The following is a 22,233-nucleotide window of genomic DNA, read 5'->3' on the forward strand; positions in this document are numbered from 1 at the left end:
CAATTTTAATGTAAATGCTAATATATATAAATACATTCAATTTGCACTGGATTGTAGTGTTAGTAGAGGTTTGTGCTCTCTGATGACTCTCATTTTCACTCACAGCTGCTTTCATGTCTTTACTAGGTTATAATTATACCGTTGGTGACCTGAAGCTAAAGATTGTGAAATTAAAAATAACTAAATGTGTTAAGGCAAAGATCTGAAATAGTCAGGCCATTTGTCATCTTTTTGTCTGTTTTGCACAAGGGACAGATTTGAAATGAAAGTTTGTTGACAATTTTTTTATCGATAAACACATTTTCCTCAATGCAACCCAGTCGCTTCTGCACGTTTTTTTCCGATCGATGGTTTGTTTATGTCGTACTGTTTATTTAGCCGTCATGTCAACAACAGAAACAAATGTCAACCTTTATTATTATGAGCTTATGAAATATGTTACATTAGTGCATTGTTCTGATTCCAGGATTGGCAGCTCTGAACGGCCATGTCGTGAGGAGAGAGGACTCCAGGGCCTCTCTGCTTATGGACCCAGGCACACCTGACAGCATTGAGGTAAGAGCATTTCATACCAGCTCATCCACTGTTACACACTTTAGTTTATACCAGGTAACAGCCTAAAATACAGTACTTGTTTTTTTTTTTGCTGTTTGAATGGGGTTTTATGTTGTTCTTGAAACAGTATGCTGGCAGAAGCCAAGCAGAATGCCACACACAGAGAGACTGTTGTAGTCTGAAGTAGGGCTGCAACGATTAAACGAATAATTGAATAGTCAAATCAAATACATTAATCATCACCTGTTTTGATAATCAATTTGATGGATTTGAGTGTTTAAAACAAGCTCTCAACAGATGTCAACAAACAGCTTATTAATTATAGTTCCATGTTAGTCATCCATGTTAGTAATTACTGAGAAGTATCTCAATGTTTTTTTTGAACATGCCAATGTAGACACAGCACAGACTTGTTTTTCTTATCTATGGTCTGGTTCCTTTGACTTGAATGAGTGATCATTCTCCACCTGATCTCACACCCAGATGTTAAATATGCAAACCAAACCAACAGTGAAAGAAAAATAGTCCCCAGCCAACAGAGTATGAACACAGCTTTATGTAAAGCATGATACATTTTTATTTTTTATTAAGATGTACATTTTAGATGAGGCTTTTCCTTTAAATTGGTTTCAAAACAAATTACTTCTTCATAGAGATATCTTCAAAAAAAAAGGCACAATTAATTCTCAGATTGAGATATCTGTAGCTGCTGTGGCACCATCTTTTGCTCAGGTTTTGTTATGAATGTGTCACCGTTTATTGTCTGTTTTTGTTTGTGTTGAATTGTGTTGCAGCTGCAGAGACGTTGCTCCACCATGAGCAGCAGCCCCATGCCTCCCAGCGGCAGATTGGGACACTATGAGATCAAAGGCCTTCTCCTCTCTTTCCTCCACATTGTAAAGACCTTGTCAGAGGGTCAGTGGTGATATATGACCATTCTACACCGTCATTATTAACCATAAACAGGATATGAAGCTAAAAATGCTCTCCGTTGTTTTGGGAGAAAGCCTGTGCAGGAACTCGGGCTGGCACCTGCAAGAACAATGAGCTCGAGGAGTTTTATTTAGCTCAATGACAACGCTACAATCAAACAAAACTGTTTATTCAAAATTGACTGAACTTGGATAACTGCTCGTGGAAAAACAATTTGTATTCTTCAAGGGTTTGTTTTTCTTTTCTTTTTTTGTCCACAGACACTCTCATGGCCTACTGGAACAAAGTCAGCCCTCCAGAGATAATGAACTTCCTCAGTTTGCTTGAGTGAGTCATCGTCATAGCAACTTCTATTCCAATTCTAGTACAGCGATACATCACTCAGTAACCGGTACTACTACTACATATTTTTGGCCACCTAAAAATGGGCTGTGTCAAGCAAATCTATCAAACCTGACTGAGAGAGCGTTTGTATGTATACAGCAGCAGCATAGGGGTGGGTGGAGTCCAAAGAGAATGCACTTCGAAAACTTTACACATGTTTTTCGTTATGTTTTCCAAGTGTGGGAGATCTAGACACAGCAATACTGAGGAAAATCCTTACTCTGTGTTGTGTGAACTCATTTGACAATGGTTTGAATGTTACAGACAAACAAATAAACCAGAACCACCCAGAACTTAGTTATTTAAAAGAGAAAACAGAGTCTGTCAACAGACTGCAACTTTCCCTGTTCCAGCTCATATTTTCTATTATTTTATCTCTTCTTGCAGAATCTGCCTGGCTCAGTTTCGTTACATTGGCAAGAGAAGCATCAGCAGGTGAGGCCGAAAGAAACAACAGCTCTTCCGTGTCACCTGTCACAACTGCCTTTTCTTGTGTGTGAACTTGTTTTCCAGGTCAAATTCAGTTCAGATTAAAAATAAGTATGATTTTTATCATTACGTCACCTGTTGTTTGGCAAATTTTATTTATCTTGCCTCTGTACGTCTTAGCACGTAATCTTTGTTAATTATTAATATAATAGGTTATATATCTGCACATAAAATGTGTCCTCATTTCCTTTCTGTACCTCTCTTGCTCTCTCCATACCTCTAACAAATAAATGCACTCTGTCTCTTCTTATGCATGTATTATTCATATTATAGGAGTCAGGAGATTTGTGTGCCGAAGCTGTTCTCCTCAGACAGAAAGTCTCAGACGATGCCGGCCATGCGCTGTAATCGATCCAGTCTCATGCAGACAAAGATTCACCAGTTCAGCACCATGGAAGCCTCCCTCACCCTCAACATAGGTAACCACAAACCAGGTCGTGTTGAACACGTTTGTTTGCTTTATTTGCATCCCCATTAGCTTCCACTATAGTGGTCACTAGTCTTCCTGGGGTCCCATAAAATCACAGTACAAAGTCGTGAACGGACAGTGAAAAATTAAAGAAAATAGAAATAGGTAATACTTTCACTCCTGTAATCTCTGTTATGTTGTTTTCTTAAAAGAAAATTGACTTTTGATTTCCCTTTTGATTTGGATGGGAGTGAGTTCCACTCTACAGCCCTTCTATATACAATAGTTTCCTTCATAAAATGACACCTTGGGCTTGGAATTATGACCATGTTGTTGCTAACTGAACGTGAAAATATAAATATAAGAGTATAGTGTTGTTTCCATAATGGCCGAACTTTATAGCTTTTACCAGGAATTGTTATCCAGGAAATCATCAAGAAGTCACTGGAATATTAAATTCCCAAATTTTACATTGACAGCTGAGTAATGCAAATGTATATGGTTTAGGAAAGGATAGGAGTTTATTTATTTAAAACAGGGACAATGCACAAAAAACGTTAATCTCGTAAAACAAGTAAAAATGTATTGAGCCAGGTTATAGCAATGTTGCTAATTTCCGCCTGCAGTCCCTGGGCAGGTAAGAACAAATGAAAGAACAACCATATTAAAATCGTTGAGATATGACAGAATAAAAAGTTATGTGCTGGCCATAGTATTTTAAAAGTAGACAAAACAAACTAACAGAAACGGGGAACGAGAGCACCAGGTCATGAAGCTTAGCCCAACAGCACATACTCTCTCTTTTTTTCATCACCCTTCTCTAATAGTTTCTAAATATTTAGTCAATGTTCACTTGAAATTGTTAGTTTTATGCAAAGGCTTAATTCAACACGTTAGAACAGAGTAGAATACCACCTTTGTAAGTGCTTCTGTTAAGGCCGTGTCTGTGCAACAGTCCTATAACAATACACAATGTAACTCGATGCACTGAGCAGCATACTGCGTTGTCCACACAGGTGTGCATTGCATGATACAGGTTTTATTTTCTTTGGAAGAGGAACCACTTTGCAACCGTTCTGAGACAAGTAAACACTGCAAAGAAAATAAGAAAAAATATGTGCCGCTTGATCGCCATCTCAATCTCTGGGTTTTTACTTTGAGCATAAATTTAGTGTCTCGCGCTCAAACAATTACTTGATTAATGGATTAACTGTCAACTATTTTGATAATGGATTAATCGGTTTGAAGCTTTTTTCATTATTAAAAGATTATAAAATTAGATTTTAGCTTCTTAAATGTGAATATTTTATTTAGTTTCGTTGAATCATTTTGGTTTGTGGACAAAACAAGACATTAAGAACATCATCATTACCAGGTTTGACAAACACAACAGATTAGTCAATTATGAAAATAATCGTTAGTTGCCGCTCTACTAGTGTGTGACATTAAATAAAAATAAAAATGTCTCGTCTCTTTTGTTTGTAAAAGGATCAGGGCCATCAGAAGCAGAAATCCACCAACAGGCTCTGCTGGAGGGCAACATCTCCACCGAGGTCTGCCTGAGCGTGCTGGATGTCCTGTCGTTCTTCACTCAGTGCTTTAAGGTCAGCACATACACCTCTGATACTCATCAATATTAAAAATGTTCAGAATATACAAATTTACTGTATTAATTTGCAACAGGGCAGTTTTCGCCTCCCCCAAATGACAGAGAGTTCACAGAGCAGCAATGCAAACGTAAAGGCACACACAGCTTCTCTCCTCACTGGGAGCTGAACACATGAATGCATGTCCTTTACTACCAGGATTCAGTGAAAAGTCAGGAAAGTTATGTGATGATGTGAGTAATATACGGTACATAATAATGCTACACAGTGGTCGCTATTAAGCCGAGCAGTATTGCGGAGATTTGATTATTTGGTGAGTCGACCAAGGATGGAGTTTTCTGGAGTCAGAGATGAGTTAAGTTGGAAAGTGTTAGGATTTCTAAAGGTGCTTTCTCTGCTGATACGTAGAGCTGACCTTGGGGAGGACTGCACAGTTGTGTTAGGCTCAGTGAAAATATAATGAGACAAATTCTCTGCACTGTACTAAACCTTTCAAAAATGTGTGTTTGTGTCAGACCCAGCTCCTGGAATGTGACGGCCACAACCCGCTGATGAAGAAAGTGTTCGATGTTTACCTGACGTTCCTCAAAGTTGGCCAATCAGAAGCCGCTCTCAGACACGTGTTTGCTGCTCTCAGGGCTTTCATTAACAAGGTATGTTGTTTATCAAGACCAGCTGTCATTGACCGTTCGTCACATCCAAAGCATGCGCAAGCCCTCAGGAGTCGTCATTTCTTACTGTGGAGATCAAATAGAGTCATCGGGTCATGTGTGTTTATGTTGATTTACGATGTGAAAGGGAAACATTTGGGAATATTATGCCTGTAACAATGTTCACATGGGTTAAAGTGTAATAATCTAAATTCAAACAAGGCCCAAGAAAAACACAGGACTTATAAGGGCTAAGGACACATTACCCTTCAAAAGAGAAAAACTGAAGCATCAAATGAGCTGCTTGTTTACTGTGTTCACAATTCGAAATCCCAATTCGCTCACAGCTCAAAACTTTTAGTTTAAAACAGCGCAGTACTTTCATGTCTGTTCTCATTACGACGTCACTCAGGCTGTATTTTTAGATTTTTCTCCGAATACATTTTATGAAGAAGGTAAATACAAGTTACAACAAGACTGGATCTCAGCGTAATCGTCACATTCTTCCTACTCGATGGGAGCATTCGCTTCCTTACCCCACACTGACATCTGATTGCGCTCCTCTCCTGTCCCTTTCCTTAAACTGTTCTGGCGTGTCTGTTCTCATCTTGGCAGTAAGACACACAGCCGTTGCACAACAATCCTGTTTTGTGAGGTACTGGACAGGTTATCAAAAAATGAGGAAGACATGTCACCACGAGTTCTAAGTTTAAAGATCATGATTGTCAAATTGAAAGTGCAAGCACTTGCAGATGACAAAGACAAAATGAGGACAGTGGGAAATGTGACATTTGTCTCTTTTTTTGAGTGACATTGGCTCACTGCAATTTTCCCCCGCTGTCTTCCCAGCATAATTAACAGTAAATTCTAATCCCGTCCCTGCCAGGACTCTCTGCCTTTAACACACTAACACGTTGTCCCCGTCAGTTCCCGTCAGTGCTGTTTAAGGGCCGTGTGACGCTGTGCGAGGCCCTGTGCTGCGAGGTGTTGAAGTGCTGCGTCTCCAAGCTGGCGTCTCTGAGAGCTGAGGCCTCCGCACTGCTCTACCTGCTGATGAGAAACAACTACGAGTACACGAAGAGGAAGACCTTCCTGCGCACACACCTGCAGGTGAAGTAGAGCACGGGAAAATGACACACATCTAAAGGGCTGGTCTGTGTTTATGTACATGTAGTTGCTCTATGTCAGTCATCAATCATGGTCGCTGTCTCTTTTACTCGATGATGTTTGCCTTTGATTTTCCCTCTAAACACACTTCCATGCACTTGAGCTGCTCTCACAGCAGAGGTGAAGAATGTGAAGAGGCAGTTTGAACAGTTTAAACACAGACTGCCTGCTGAGTTACTGAGTTTCCAGCTGCTCTGCTCACACAGCAACAGAAAGCCGTCCAGGTTTCCATGAACCATCATTGGAATTATGTCAATACATGTTCTATTTCATTTGTTTTGCTTTGTCCTTCCCATTTCTCCCGTTTCTCTTTTATTTTTCTTCTTTCCCTACACACCATCCATCATTCATCCCCTTTGTTCATTTTTTTGTCCCTCCAGATCATCATCGCCGTGAGCCAGCTGATCTCTGACGTGGCACTGACCGGCAGTTCCCGCTTTCAGGAGTCTCTTTCCATCATCAACAACTTTGCAAATAGTGATAAAGCCATGAAGGTAACGTATGAGTATGGGAAAACCAGAGAGTCAAACAAAGACTTTACTTTTACTGAAGACAAGGCAAGGCAAGTTTATTTGTATAGCACCGTTCTTACACAAGGCAATTCATAGTGCTTTACAGGCAAGAAAATACACTGGAAATGAAAACAAAATCAATTATAGAAATGAAAACAATTTAAAAATCATTAGAAATCAATAAAACTTTTGAATGTAATTTAAAATCATTAAACAGGACAGTTAAAGTGGTTAAAATTGGCAATATGCAGAAAGCTGCAGTAAACAATGTTAAACTTAAGACAAGCATCCGAGAAAACCAAGAAAATCAAATAGATTATTGGTATTACCATTTATACATACTCAATATTAAAATCTGATGTGTATTTTAAATATGTTGCTATGTAATCCGGTCAGTCGTCATGGAAACGCATCATGCGTTAACGTGCGTTAACCTAGTGCCCAGCACTACAAATTTGACACTGTGTTTTACTGAAGAAGACTTTTAAAAATTAGCTCCTTTTCCAAACTTACTTTATGGACTTCACTTTTGAAGTACATGTTTATTTTAAGATAGATTTGCAAATAAATAATGCAATTTCTGTGTCCTTTGTGAAACAGTCCACGGCGTTCCCCTCTGAAGTCAAGGGTCTCACTAAGCGGATCCGCACAGTGCTGATGGCCACGGCGCAGATGAGAGAGCATGAGAAAGACCCAGAGATGCTGCTGGACCTCCAGTACAGTCTGGCCCGCTCTTACGCCAGCACCCCCGAACTGAGGCGGACTTGGCTGGACAGCATGGCCCGAGCGCACCTGAAGAACGGAGATCTCTCTGAGGTAGCAACAAAAAAAGAGACTTTGAGTATTACTCGTATTAAGTTTGTGTCATAGTTTGATCGATGGTCAGCTGTATGGTTTCAGGCAGCTCTTAATATAAGAAATAGAAATAGAAATAAAAACAAAATGCTTACTACTGAAGAAATAAGATAAGAAAATATAGACAGCTATACTAGAAGGTGGAAAATATTAGAATAAAGTGTCAAATGTAAGGGTATTTAGTCAAATTGTGCAGTTTTGTGCAAAGGTATGAATTAGCATATTCGATCAGATTTGTTAAAGTGTGTTATAGTGTTCAGATAATTGTCTGTGTGTTGTTTTACTTGTTATTTCCCCCCACTTCATTGCTCTCCACAGTCCTATCATTGTATCTTATTTTATCTTACATCTCAAATACCTGACAATGACCAAGACAATGACCTGGATTGTCTTGGCGTGAGATGTTGGAGATGGAATGTCAAATGTCATCTTCAGAGATAATAAAAGAAACCAGCAGGGAAGCTTTATACTGCCTGTATTACTCAACACGACAGGCAAAAACACAATACAATCTCTTCACAACCTGTAGCATTTACAGATGTCGTTGATACCGTCAGCCATCGAAGAGAGAAATCAGGTCAAGATTTCGGTTTCAGTTTGGTGATAATGTGATGGATGTTTACTTTTCTCTACTAGTACATAACTTTGGCTGTTGCATCCTGTTTTAATGTAAACAACGGACGCTGACATGGAGTTTAAGTAATCATCATGAACTGCGGGGTTGAAAAGAAGAAGAAGACTGTAATGACAGATCTATTTGAAAGAGGTCCGCTTATCTCCTAAGGGCAAATGTGATGTAGAGCTTGGACATGGGTGGTCCAGCTGATCAAATTGTATTTATTTATCTCATAAATCTAGTTTTAATGCACAACTGGAGACACTTTTCACAAACAGGAAGGGAAAGATGACAAAGCAGCACAGTCTTGTTTACATACAAAAAAAAATAGATAAGTATGAGGAAATGTCAAGCTCTACACTATGATCAGGAATCAACACCCTTTGACTCTATTTCCTCCTTTCCGTTTCATGTAAAGCTGCACGTCACCTCATTGTACCTGCATGTTTGTGTTTTTTACAACTTTAGCGGTGGAAACGTTCAATAAATCAATGTTTGCTGTTTTCCCCACAGACGGCCATGTGCTACATTCATGTGGCCGCGCTGGTTGCAGAATACCTGCACAGGAAAAGTAAGACACACAAACAAATACACACGTCATTTTTGCAGCTATTCTTCAGGACACAGCATTGAATTCCATTCATTTGGAATCAACCTAAACAGAGTGTAAACATGAGCATTTATCGACAAACTCTGACATTAACCTAACCACAATTCAAATCTTAGCCATAAACCTAACCTGTTCAGCCTCATAATGACCAAGTTTTGGTCCTCATGAGGACTGCTGGTCCTGACAAGGTCAGTGTTTATGCCATAAAAGGTTCTAAAGAGATGTTTTCTGGCTCTCAAAAGAAAATTTAAAAATTGTCCAAGACGACAAGACTTGGCCAGATGCAGAGCGTGCTGCAAATAAATAAAAGTGGACGCCATTCCCTCCAATCTTAAGCTGTGTCCACACATTCAGTCTTTGAATTTGAGGGAATTGGTCCTGGAAAGTCCATGAAAAGTCCTTGAATTGTATGTTATTTTATGTCATTCAAGGTGTGGGACTGCCTGCTCAATTACAAAACTATTTGCTTGAGTACACATTTAGAAATAAGGGTTCCAAAAGAGTCCTACTACAAGGTCTGAGGTTCTACCTGGAACCATTTCCATCTGAAAAGCCCTTTCTCTGAATAAAGGGTTTTAAAAGGGTTCTTGGTGGAACCCTCCAAAAGGGTTCCAGGTGGAACCTGTCCTCAAAGTTCTGCCTGGAGCCAAAAAGGGTTCTCCTATGAGAACAGGCCGAAGAACCTTATATGGTTCTACTTAGCACTTTTATTTCTAAGAGTGTAGTTAAATTACTTTACTTACTTCCTACTTACTAAAAGTGACTTACAATGCTACATACTGTATTTAAGCTAATGCTAATGTCAATGGACAAAAGCAAACGTGTGATGCTTTGCCTCAAGAGTTACAGAGGGTCATCCAATTATCGCTGTGGTTCGAGCCCTGTCTCCTGCAGCTGAAGGCTCCTTGGTCGAGTTCCTGGACCTCAAATTGCTCCTGGTGTTTGTACCATGATTGAATGAATGTGTGTGATACATGGATGCACGTTGGCTGTATTGTTAAGTGCTTTATGTGGTCATAAGTTGGTTCGAACCAACCCTTATCCCTCAAAAATTGTATGGCGCCTAAACCAGACATTTATTCCTCGTATGAGTTAAACTATCACAAACCACCAACCACACCATCATATTCCAGCTTTCTCTCTAACGCACGTTTTACTGCAACCTCAAAACGTCCATCATTAAAAATGCAGTATTTAGTAGAAGTTTCCTTTTATACAGGTCAGTGTACCTTTTTTTTTTTAACTTGTCTTTTGTCTTCTATTCCATCAGAGTTGTTTCCCACCGGCCTTGCAGCTTTTAAGAAGATCACTGTGAATATCGAAGAGGAAGCAGCCATGAAAGAAGACACCGGAATGCAAGATGTCTATTACACTGAGGTTCGTCAGTGAGCACAAAAACCTTGGAACCCTTTTGGTCAGATTCTGTACAAAATCACAGGAGTGAATTTCTTGAAATATAGTTGTTCTTCACTCAAAGAAAGATGGAACTGCCATCATAGTAATAACACTCCTACCAGCTTTGGGCACCTGTTGCAAAACAACAAAGTTTGTGGACTTACTACTTACATTTCTCCAATATACACTATTGTTCAAACGTTTGGGGTCACTTAGAAATGTCCTGCAAACGTCTGTTTTTTAATGGAATATGTACATAGGTGTATAGAGGCCCATTTCCAGTGTTCTAATGGTACATTGTGTTTGCTAATCCCGTCAGAAGGCTATTGGATGATTAGAAAACCCTTGTGCAATTATGTTAGCACAGCTGAAAACAGTTTTGCTGGTTCTTTGATGAAAGCAAAGTTTGAAGGGCAACATTATTCTGTTATTCTAATCTCGTCAATGTCTATATATTTAGTGATATTGATTTGATAGTGATCAAAAATGTTCCTGAAAGTTGGTCTGAGTGTCTCCACAGTGTTTCCACCTTTCCTAATGGCTAATGTAATGTTGCTTCTTGTAGGAAGTGTTGGTGGAACACCTTGAGGTCTGTGTGGAGGCTCTGTGGAAAGCTGAGCGCTATGAGCTCATCACGCACATTGCCAAACTCATCATCCCCATTTATGAGAAGCGCCACGAGTATGAGGTATCGTAAACAACATCCCTACATTTACAACAGCCATCAGAAATTGTCAAATGTTTGATGAAAATGTCATATCTTTCAAAGAAATTCAAACGTATGAGTGTCGAGTTGTCATATCTGTTTATTCAAGCACTTTTGGTTCATATAATCAGGCTTATATAAACTTTTACAGACTTGCTGTCGTTTCATCATCCACTTTGTTCTGCCACTTTATCTCACACATGATTCCAGTATGGTCTTTAAAACTGCACATTTTCTGTTTCGCTCTCTCTCCTCTTTTGGGAATGCAGCTTGGTTGTTAAGTGCCTTTGAAAGCAGCGTCGGGGAAATGGAAGCATCATTCCATCCACCCACACTGATTCTTCTGTTTGGAGACAAGCAAACATATTTACATCCTCATCTACAGGCAGTTTAACTTGAATCTTTCAGTGTGGGCTCTGGTACAATACACAACCGTATTGAACCAGTTTGAATGATTTGTCAAGAAAATGAACATCATTGTTTCATGTGTAAACAATATAATCCCCTGTGATGGTTTGAACCTGTTTTACACCCAAATTTTCAGTATACTGCCATGATCCTGGTACATACACTACCATTCAAAGCTTTGGGGTCAATTAGAGATTTCCTTATTTTTGAAGGAAAAACACTTTTTATTTTCAATGAACATAACATTAAATGAATCAGAAATACACTATACATTGTTAATGTGGTAACGACTATTCGAGCTGCAAATGCTGTTTTTTAATGGAATATGTACATAGGTGTATAGAGGCTCATTTCCAGTGTTCTAATGGTACATTGTGTTTGCTAATCATGTTAGAAGGCTATTGGATGATTAGAAAACCCTTGTGCAATGATGTTAGCACAGCTGAAAACAGTTTTGCTGCTTCTAAGCTGATTATTTATAATCTTGTCAGTGTATTGACTATATTTTCTATTCATTTTGCAACTCTTTTGATGAATAAAAGTGTGACTTATAATGGAAAACACAAGAAAATTATATAGGTGACCCCAAACTTTTGAACGGTATTGTACATAATGATCACAGAGACTTTATTTCTCCTAATTTACAGACACTGGCCCTTTAATCCAGTATCTCATCCTCTCTGTGTTTTCCTTTTAAACAGAAACTCAGTCGCCTGTACGACACGCTGCACAGAGCCTACAATAAGATCATGGAGGTGATACTGTCAGGTCGAAGGCTGCTTGGGACGTACTTCAGAGTGGCTTTTTATGGACAGGTGAGACCAACGAGCACGTTCAAAAAGACTCTTGAGTTCAAGGTGCAAGGTGGTTTTTTTGGTTGTCATGGCGATGTTTCATTCTCTCAGGTCTGAAATGAATGAGTATCATACATTATTAAGCAGCTGGATGATACACCAATGTGTTTTTTGTTCATGTAATTTCAAAAACAACAACTTTATTTGTCCCCACTGAGTCAAAGACTCAAAGAGCAGAGTTAAGAAAAAAAAAACATACCAAGCAAAAACACAAATTATTCTAGAAAGTGTGTGCAAAATGTTGAAAGATATGAATGTGTGCATATAAAAAAAGTATAAATAAGTCTATACTGTAAGCAAAAGGACAATTGGTCGTTTAATGCGTATTTCTTCCAACACCAATTAGCTGAACAATCCTTCAGCTTACTTATAACTGGATTTATTTGGTACTAGTGCAGTGCCCGTAGGAAGTATGTGCTGATCCAGCTATGCTAATGCTAATCGAAAATGAAAACATTTGCATTGTGCCTAATGAGGTTGCACAGTGTTTGTATTTGTTGTATATTAGCCCTATGCTAATGCTAATCATATTCTCGCTAGCTTACCGCAAAGTAGTAGCATGCTAATGCAAACTAAATATGTGCTGGCGTATTGGTGATTGGACACCTCGTTGTTTCAGTATAACACCATGTTCTAAGGTGAACCATGTGAAAATGTCTCACCAACCATGAGAACAGCCTCTTCACTCCCACCTCCCCGCTCCAGACAGCTCAGCTGCTGCTGATGAGCCACTGCCTGCCTGGTGTATCATGATAAATCGGTGATAATCAAAATTCCTCCAAAAAAATGTTTTATCAAGGATGCACACCATCGGGCCATGCTCAACCCATATCCAAAGTCCAAGGTCAGCGAGATATGCCCGTCACAGACAGACACACAGACACAACTTGCTTCATAGATAGATTTCAGATATGTACAATGCATATTTTGTAAATATGCCTGAGTACTTTCCATCTGTAGCAAATGAACATCTGGCTTTTTTTGTGTGTGTGCAGGGTTTCTTCGAGGAAGAAGACGGGAAGGAATACATTTACAAAGAGCCGAAACTCACCGGTCTGTCTGAAATCTCTCAGCGCCTGCTGACGCTCTACGGGGAAAAGTTTGGGCCAGAAAACGTCAGAATAATTCAGGACTCGAACAAGGTGCAGTATTTTAAGAAGAGAAAATGAAATCTGATATGAATGCAATAGCTTACTTTGTGACTTTTTCTGTATTGTTGAAACAGAAATGAAAATAATTGATTTGGCGTTTGCAGCCGTGCTTTTGTGTTTTCTTCAAAGAATATAATGTCTGGCATATGTTAAGTTTTGTTTCTTTGGAACTCTTATCAAGTCTCAGCCGACTTTTTTTTCAAAACACTGTTTGTGGAAAAGAGTCAGTGGGGTGTGATGAAGCGGTATGTTTGATTTTGGGGATAGTCTGTCTGCAGTCCAGAGTTATTTTTGGATGACAGCTTCATGCTTTTGAACAAAGTAAGTTTGATTTAAATGTACACTGTATATTTTAGATGACATTTGAATTTGGCAGAAATTCATGATGTTTTTGCAATTTGCAAAATGCAATTTTGAACCAACATGTTTTTACAAATGCCCACAATGGACAAATTAAACTTTTAATAATGAATTAATGTCTTTTTTTTATGTTATATCTTTAATCATAGTATAGTTTCCTTTTAAGAATGATATTTTCCTTGTTAATGTAAAAAAACGACGGCATTTTTCTGTGGACCACATCAAGTTCACACCTGTTTACATGAACTGTGCGATATTCTATGTTCACCCCTCAGGTAAACCCCAAAGATCTGGACCCCAAGTTCGCCTACGTCCAGGTGACGTTCGTCAAACCCTACTTTGAGGAGAAGGAGGCTCCGGAAAAGAAAACCGACTTCGAGAAGAGCCACAACATCTGCCGCTTTGTGTTCGAGACGCCGTACACGCTGACGGGCAAGAAGCACGGCGGCGTTGAGGAGCAGTGCAAGAGGCGGACTGTGCTCACAAGTACGTAAAGCACACAAGCTCTTTGCAGACTGTGTTTGACTTGTTTTCATATGATGAGAGTGAATTTGTGTTGTTCTTTTTTACAATCACTCACAGTCGCGCATGTGGCTTTTCACTTTACACCCATTGCACATTGTGTGTGTTCGTGTACAAGGCTGGGTCAGCAGATAGCAGATGGATGGTCGGATCGTCACTACAACATCCTAGTCAAATGTTATGTTATCTGACAGATTGTGGCGATGTGGCACAACGCGTGACAGGTCAAACCAAATATTGGCCGGGGGCCTGTTTCACAAAGCAGGTTCAACAAACTCTGAGTCTAACCCTGAACTCTGAGTTGATCTACTCTGAGAAAGGAAACTCTACGTTTTCGGTTTCAGAACAGCTGATTTGAGTTGGTTTGTTCAACTCGGAGTAGTTTCACCTCGAGTTAAGCGCGTGCACCACAAGTATAAAAAGACAGCATGAATGGAGCCCCGTTTCAACGAGTCACCATGGCAACGGGGAAGCGGAGGGCGAAGTTCTTCACCCACTGGAGTTGGAAATATTAATGCGTTCATACGGTGAGTTTGAGAAACTTTTTAGAAGGAAGTGCGGGGGAGAAGCGCAGTTGGCAGCAGTTTAAAATGAAACATAAAAACATTGTTCAAACAGGTAAGACCTCGGTATAATCTCATGGGATTACCTCATTTTGATCATGTTTTACATTGTGTTTATAAGTAAATATTAAGTGGCTGTTTGACTGTACAGTTGTTTTATCGCCAACATAATGATGTTTCCCACACATAAATGACTTCTCATTTATATCATGTTCAAGTGCTCTGCATCTTCGACTTTCTACAAAAAACTCCCATTTAAAAAAAAATAAAAAACGCAGCGCAACACACAGTTTCTGCTGGGATGTGAAGGTGACTCCGGTTGGTAATGTTGGAAATGTAAGGACGGATTAGTTCGTGAATGTAAATGATGAACTGTGACGTGAAACTGTACCGCTCAAAAAGATGAGTGTCTGGAAATCTATGCGCGGTCTGATTATCATCTCCCGACGAATATTTAATTCTCTGCGCAGTAATGCTGCACCTTCATCCACGGGATCACTGTCAAAAGGACATGGTTGTGGAAAATAGTCTCCACCTAATATAACTTCTAATGTAGACGCAGAACTATACTACGCCAAAACTAATGAATGAGGAAGTCAAATACCGTGTGTGTCTGAAAGAGGGCAGAGACAGAGAGAAACTCAAGGTTAGTTGAAGAAAACCTGCCAGCGAGCAGGTTAGGTTCACGGCGTATGTTGCCAGGGTAACTGACTCAGAGTTAAGCTGAACTAGCTTTTTGAAAACGAAAAACCAGAGTTTCCCTCATTTCAGGGTTAACAAACAGTTTTCACTAAACCTGCTTTGTGAAACAGGCCCCCGGTCTGTCTCTTTAACTGTTGCTCAGTTAGATTTAGAGCTGAAACAATTAATCGATTATTATTCGATTATTAAATCAATCTTCAACTATTTTGATAGTCGACCAATCGGTTTGCAGCTTTTTACATGATTAAAACAAGATTTCTGATTGTTTTAGCTTCTTAAATGTGAATATTTTCTTTGTGTCTTTGCTCCATAAAACAAAGAAATCATTCAAACTGAATTATTTTGGTTTGTGGACAAACAAGACATTCGAGAACGTCGTCATTTCCAGGTTTGACAAACACTGATCAATGTTTTTTAAAGTTTTCTGACATTTTATGGACCAAACGATTAATCGAGTAATCGAGAATATAATCGACAGATGTATTGATTACGAAAATAATGGTTGGAGCTCTTGTTAAATTTACTGACTGTTCTTTTCCAGTGGTAAACTAGTGAAATGTTGTACTCATTATTATTCAAATTTAGCTGCCTGCTTCAAAGACAATTTGTTAATTAAGAAAATAATTATTATATTAAATCACAACCCAGAATCCTTGAACATTTGTCAGTTTATATGTAAAGTTATTTAGCTTCCAAACAAGATTTTTAAATATCCATTTATTCATATCCTGGACTAGTGGAGATTTTAAAAGTCTGACTTACCAACTAACTAACAACAAACCACCACTAGGTAGCTCTAATGTGGCCAATTAGGACTAGATACTTGTATGTACTGTCTTTTTTTTAAACTCCATGTTTGGTTCATTGTACAAACAACAACAACAACAACAAAGAAAAAAGAATCATATTGCTCAGTATGCATGTCCTCTTATCTCCAGCTGTCAACGCCTTTCCATATGTGAAGAAACGAGTGGAGGTGGCTGGTGAGAAGCAGATGGAGCTCAAGCCGGTGGACGTGGCCATAGACGAGATGAGGGCGCGCACGGCCGAGCTGATCAAGCTCTGCTCCAGCCAGGAAGTTGACATGATCCAGCTGCAGCTCAAACTGCAGGGCTGTGTGTCTGTGCAGGTGAGGCTTCGCCACAAAGAAACACAAATACCACATCTTAATCACTACAATACATATCTGTCGATGGGATGGTGAGGGTAAAAGAAATGCACTACATGTTTTTTTGCTGCAGGTGAATGCAGGTCCCATGGCCTATGCAAGAGCCTTCCTGGATGACAGTAAAAGCAATCAGTCTGCTAACAAGAAAGTCAAAGACCTTAAGGACATTTTCAGGTACACTTATTATCTTTACTTGCTTTTGCCTCTCCGTTAAGTTGTTTTATGTGTGTTTTGATAAATTATGTTTTTATCGTGCATATTTATGCAGGCGCTTTGTCGAGGCTTGCAGCTTGGCTCTGGATATAAACGAGCGTCTGATCAAAGAGGACCAGTTTGAGTACCATGAGGGCCTGAAGGCCAACTTTAAAGAAATGGTGAAAGAGCTCTCAGACATTATCCATGAACAGGTAATCAAATTCATCTTTGGAATTTGGGTTAAGTGTTAATTTGTTGTTGTTGTTTTTATACCACACCTAATTACACAGCATTGGGTTTGTCTGATTTTAGTCGGACTAAGACAATATTTCAATTTCCTGTATGTAAATGTCATGTAAAAAATGTTATGTATTTTTGGTTCCAAGTTGCTGCTAAGTCCGTTTGGTGCCTGTTGGGTTGCACCTGTGTGCACAAACACACATATAAATCAAATAGATGTTCACTTTCTGCATATGCATTCATTAATATCTCCAACACCACCGGGGAGAAGCAGGAGGATCCAGTCTTCTGATCACTTTTTGCCACGGTGAATCATTTTATCTGGGTTCCATCCATGAGGGCTTTTTATATCCTCATGCACGGGCTTCACTCAGAGTTACTTTGACTCAGAGTTGATTGAACGAAGTGTTATTACTTGTTCAATAACTGACAGCTCAGTTAAGGTTTTAACTCAGAGTTTGTTGAACCTGCTGGAGTCTGATTGTTTATGTAAATAGGTCATCAGGAAACTGATTCAATAGTTTATAGAGTCAGACGTAAATTAATCCACCTTACGCATAATCAGACTGCAAGTTGTCTGAATGTCTGACTAAACTGAGCATGAAAACAAAGTGAGTCCATGACAGTAAACCTTTTACAATCAACCCACCTACACGTACACAGTAGTGTTTTGTTGACAGAACATGATTTTTATTTCTTAATTTAAAGCTTCAGTACCTAAAATATGGGGACTTGTTGTTGTGGGAACATGGAGCGTGATTTGTATGCTGCATTCTTTGTCAGAAAACAGGCTCTGTCAAGTAAAATAATCAGATCTGACTGAGGAAGTGTTTGTGTAAATACAGCAAACTGCTCTTTCAGCTGTACTCCAACCTCACTTTACAAGAGTAATATCGCCGTTGGTGTCATCTGTCGTGACATAAAACAAGTCACGTGTTGTGTGCAGTGTGGTGTTGCATAAATAATGAACATGTAAATGGAGTCAAATCAAACTGTTCTTTCAGTCAAATGATTACAAATTTCCTACGAACCTCAAAAACATTTATCTGACCCTTTCCCAAATCCTTGACCTTGAGTTTTTCTTTTTTTTTCTTTTTTTTTGAATCACAATCAGGCTCCGACAGAATGTCACAAATGACAGTTTCACCCAACACTCCTATCAGCAGAATCAATCTTGCTTCACTGGTGTGTATTAATGTACCGTGTGAAGAATGTGTTGCTTTCTTTTATTCAGGCCAGAGCATGCTACTGTTGACACTTTGGTGATCTTTCCAGAAGTGGAATGTGTCACGACCGTTTCCGCCTTTCTCTTGCTTCCAGTAAGAAGGGTGTAATCGACCCTTGGTTCTCAAACTGTTGTACGCCGCTGTAAAAGTGCTCTGCGAGCTTCCTCACTAATACTGCTCTACTGTATATACTGAGGGTACGTGATGTGAGTGGGAGCTGAGGACTTTCAGACCGGATGGAAAGAAAATGAAACAAATTACAAAAAAGAAAAAATAATCACAATAAATTATATAATAATAATGAGAGTCACTTTATCTCTCAATCCATCTTAATCTAATTTAACTATACCATTGTGTGTGTGAAGTATATGAGAGAAAGAGGAGGACGATGACAGAGCAAATGATCTTATATTTGTGGTGGAGAAATCGCAGTATGTAAACAGTGTACATATATATCACACTACTTATTGCATCCCATTATCTGCAACTCGGTGTCAGATTTCAGGACCAGACCACGCCCCCTCACTTCTCCTCTCTCTCCCTTTTGTTTTTAATGTGTGACTTTTGCTTTTTTCCAACAAACTAACCGGTTTTACCTTTTTCTCTCCAACGTGCTGACGTTTAGTTTTAAGGGAATTACAGGTAATGTGACCATTGAGTGTGTATTGAAGCCCACTTTGTCTTTTCTTTTACTTTGTTTTATGCATTATTAACTATAAATCTGCATTTTCTTAGTTAATTCAGAGGCATGTTATGGGGGGTAATTTAACGGGGAAGCTACATCAGTTTGTTTGAATACATGAATGGATAGACTTTAAATATGGGTTGATGTAACAGTATAAAAGAGAGTGAATGCAACAATATATGCAACAAGAACATGTGTTTAACATCACAACAAAGAAATCCACCCGAGAATGTTCTTAGAAACTCAGACATTCACATTTGTAGAGCGAGAGAGAGCGCACAGTCAGTCGTGCAGCTTAGGTGTCACCAGGCAGCTGCCAGCTTATTAAGGACACTATCTGTGGCAAGAGCGGTTAGTTTGCCTCTTACTTTCCACTCTTTGGCGACATGGAGGAATTCCTCTACGCAGGTCTCAGCAATTATAGTCACGCATCTGTTTTTTTGACAGTCAAAAGCAAAGGATCGCAACTCCCAATGATTGTCTATAAATAGTGCCGTGATACCCAGGTAGCTACCATCCCTTAGTCTCTCGTATCTGACTGACTGGATATTTTCTGGCTTTCATGTGGGAGGTCAGCACACACCAGAAGTAAACAAACTTCTTTTATTTTATCGCGTTGATCTCGGCTGATTTCATCACAATGATTATTAATCATTCACATGAGGTTCCAATCCCAGCTTACAAAAGGCGAAAGTTGTGGCTATTGTCAATGTAGAGTGTCCGATTTCCCTAATCCCCAAATCTGAATGTTTTTGGACTGTGGGAGGAAACCGGAGAACCCGGAGAAAACCCACAAACTCACGGGGGAGAACATGCAATAATTCCATGCAGAAAGTCTGTAATATATATAATATATAATATAGCTATTATATATAATGTAAGTACATGTTCTTAATGTGTGCGTGTGAAGCATACATAGGTGTAAAGGCAGAGCCAACAGGCATGCATCATAATACAATACAGTGTTTGTATTGCAACACACACACGCACACTGAAGAAAAAAATAACCTGGCTAGAGATAAAAGATTTGCATGTGACGCATGAATCTGCAAGTTTGTTGTTCAGTGGAACTGAAATTTGTAAAGTTATTACTGTAAATCTTCCCAGACCTGACCCTCACCCACATACAGACCTCGCTCATGTTACACTGAAAGTTAAGTTTCTGGTGAATGGAAATGGAAGGGCTGTTGCTGCTGTTTTTATTTATTAGAAATCACTCAATAAATCTACTTAAGATGTTGACCTTCATACTTAATAACTCAACATCATTTTATTATTATTATTATTATTATTGATCCCCATGCTGTACAAAATTATACTAATTAAACAAAAATGAGACAGTAAGATCAGATCAGATCGTCCTTTATTAGTCACGCAATAGGGACATTTTCAGTGTCAGTATAAAGGGTTAAAATAGAATACATTATAGGTCTTTTTAATTAAGTTCATGAATGTTGTTTATGGGTTTGTTTGTTTTTAGATTAAAATATTTTTAATTTCCTTACCGTGTGCATCTTGTGTGTTAAACGTCATCGTGTGTCATCATATCTTGCAAGTCAGTGCATGTGTTTGTGAGGACATTTTAGCTGCTCCTCTGGCCTGGTTTTATGGTCCGTGTCGTTATAATCCTGACATTATACTTTTTTTGCTTTACCCTCAGATCTACCAGGAGGGTATGATGCGCTCGCTGCTACAGAACTCGGTTCATGTGTTTCGCGCCATCAGCGGGACATCCACAGATCTGGGCTGACCTCTGACCCGCCCACTTCCTCCTGCCCCACTTATGCACTCTTTACCCCCCCCCCTCGCGTCCCGGACAGGATGGGAAACGGGGCAGCTCTGATTTCGGTGTCTGCCCAGCTGCGCTTGCCTACACACACACACTCTCTGCTGGATGTACTGCAGTATTCAGAGAATGTAACACAGCAGCTGAATGTCAGCAGGCCAGGTTAAGGTGTTATGCTGAGTCATGCTAGGCTGCATTGCACTTCTCTCCCTGCCTTGGCGACAAACTGCAAAATTGACTCGGGAGATGTTTTGATGTCATTCTTCCTCCTCAGATCTATGCTGGGCGCCACGAACTCTCTAAGAGTTTCGACGACCTTGAGTCATTTCCCCCACAGTGTTTTGTTTCCTCCAGGATGATCAATATCCCAGCTATCACTGGTTGTTATTTTTTGTCAGACATTCAAGCTCTGAGACACTCGAGCCAAGGAGTATTCTTTATAGCCTGTCAGTGCACGCCAACCAGGCTGGCAGATGATTATAAACAGATAAGTCATATCACTGAGCGCTGGCTTAATGACGGTCTGTTCCAAAGTTAGAGTAAGGAAAAAGGCACTCCTCAGGGTTGTTTTCAAACTGTGTCATAAAGCTGCTCTGCGCAGGTACTTTGTGTCACATTTAAGCTGTCGGTAAAAACTAATAATTGATCCATTCTATCAGAGCTGTGGAACAATCATTCAACAGCGAGCCCGTTTTCTCGTCCACAGACATTAAAGGGCAGGAACTCCATAACAGGACACAAGTTAGTGACTGCAGCCGCTCATCTGGGTGTAGATCCAGTGCCTTTGTGCTCTCTCCATTAACAACACCACCACATGCTGGGGTTTTTCTCTCCAGTATTTCACAAGTGCTACACTGAAATTAGCAAATAGATGAGTAATATTTAAGCAGATGTACATTATGTGCTGTAAATTGATCCGTGTATCCATGTATGTACTGTACGTATGTATTTATATTTGTAACATTTTTGGACTCTTGATCAGTCCAAGGTCTGATTCTAGCAGAGAGTTCTTTCCTTGTTGTTTTTACTGCGTTGTATACTGCAGTGCTGCTGCCTGTCAAACTTACTTTGTAAAAGCCTTTTGCAAATAAAATCTGGGAAAGTGAATGAGTCACAGCATAACCTCCATTTTATAGCACTTGTGGAGCTTTTATATGATCTCTGGAAAATTACAATACATCACGGACTTCACCCACAACTAGGGCTGAATGATTTGAGTTTAGTTTTAACATACTCAAATGTTTTTGAATGATAAAGTTCACTGTGAGAGACGAGCAAAGAGCCCAGAACATGTTCACATTTAAGAATCTGATATCAAAGAATTCAAAAGAGACACTCCTTAATGTTCGTGTGACGATTGAGTGATCAAGTGCGTCATGGGCATAGAAAGATTGGCAAACCTTAAAGCAATAAATACTTCACACGTGGCGCTCAAGGCACAGGAGTGTAGTAGGAAATAGAAATCAACCATTGTTTCTGTTATAA

At 39.4% G+C, this 22,233-nt stretch overlaps 1 protein-coding gene across 7 annotated transcripts in view; it reads left to right on the forward strand.

The window, feature by feature from the left end:
• The window catches only part of dock11 (dedicator of cytokinesis 11), a 56,387-nt gene extending 34,546 nt beyond the window's left edge, over positions 1-21,841 (forward strand). For 4 of the 7 annotated variants that reach the window (XM_083910209.1, XM_083910210.1, XM_083910214.1 and 1 more), the window contains 20 exons: positions 467-555; positions 1,350-1,470; positions 1,749-1,815; positions 2,260-2,307; positions 2,635-2,780; positions 4,259-4,374; positions 4,893-5,030; positions 5,955-6,137; positions 6,575-6,688; positions 7,307-7,522; positions 8,691-8,748; positions 10,058-10,164; positions 10,748-10,870; positions 11,998-12,111; positions 13,146-13,292; positions 13,937-14,147; positions 16,387-16,577; positions 16,690-16,790; positions 16,885-17,023; positions 20,623-21,841. In XM_083910209.1, coding sequence (XP_083766335.1) covers positions 467-555; positions 1,350-1,470; positions 1,749-1,815; positions 2,260-2,307; positions 2,635-2,780; positions 4,259-4,374; positions 4,893-5,030; positions 5,955-6,137; positions 6,575-6,688; positions 7,307-7,522; positions 8,691-8,748; positions 10,058-10,164; positions 10,748-10,870; positions 11,998-12,111; positions 13,146-13,292; positions 13,937-14,147; positions 16,387-16,577; positions 16,690-16,790; positions 16,885-17,023; positions 20,623-20,712 — 2,519 coding nt within the window. In that variant the 3' untranslated portion in view covers positions 20,713-21,841. Of the gene's footprint in view, positions 1-466; positions 556-1,349; positions 1,471-1,748; positions 1,816-2,259; positions 2,308-2,634; positions 2,781-4,258; positions 4,375-4,892; positions 5,031-5,954; positions 6,138-6,574; positions 6,689-7,306; positions 7,523-8,690; positions 8,749-10,057; positions 10,165-10,747; positions 10,871-11,997; positions 12,112-13,145; positions 13,293-13,936; positions 14,148-16,386; positions 16,578-16,689; positions 16,791-16,884; positions 17,024-18,165; positions 20,277-20,622 lie in introns of those variants that run through there. The other 3 variants (XM_083910212.1, XM_083910211.1, XM_083910213.1) reach the window with 3 other exon arrangements.
• The last annotated feature ends 392 nt before the right edge of the window (positions 21,842-22,233 follow it).

This window comes from Microchirus variegatus (assembly GCF_963457635.1).
Source record: "Microchirus variegatus genome assembly, chromosome: 2".
Classification (NCBI taxonomy): domain Eukaryota; kingdom Metazoa; phylum Chordata; class Actinopteri; order Pleuronectiformes; family Soleidae; genus Microchirus; species Microchirus variegatus.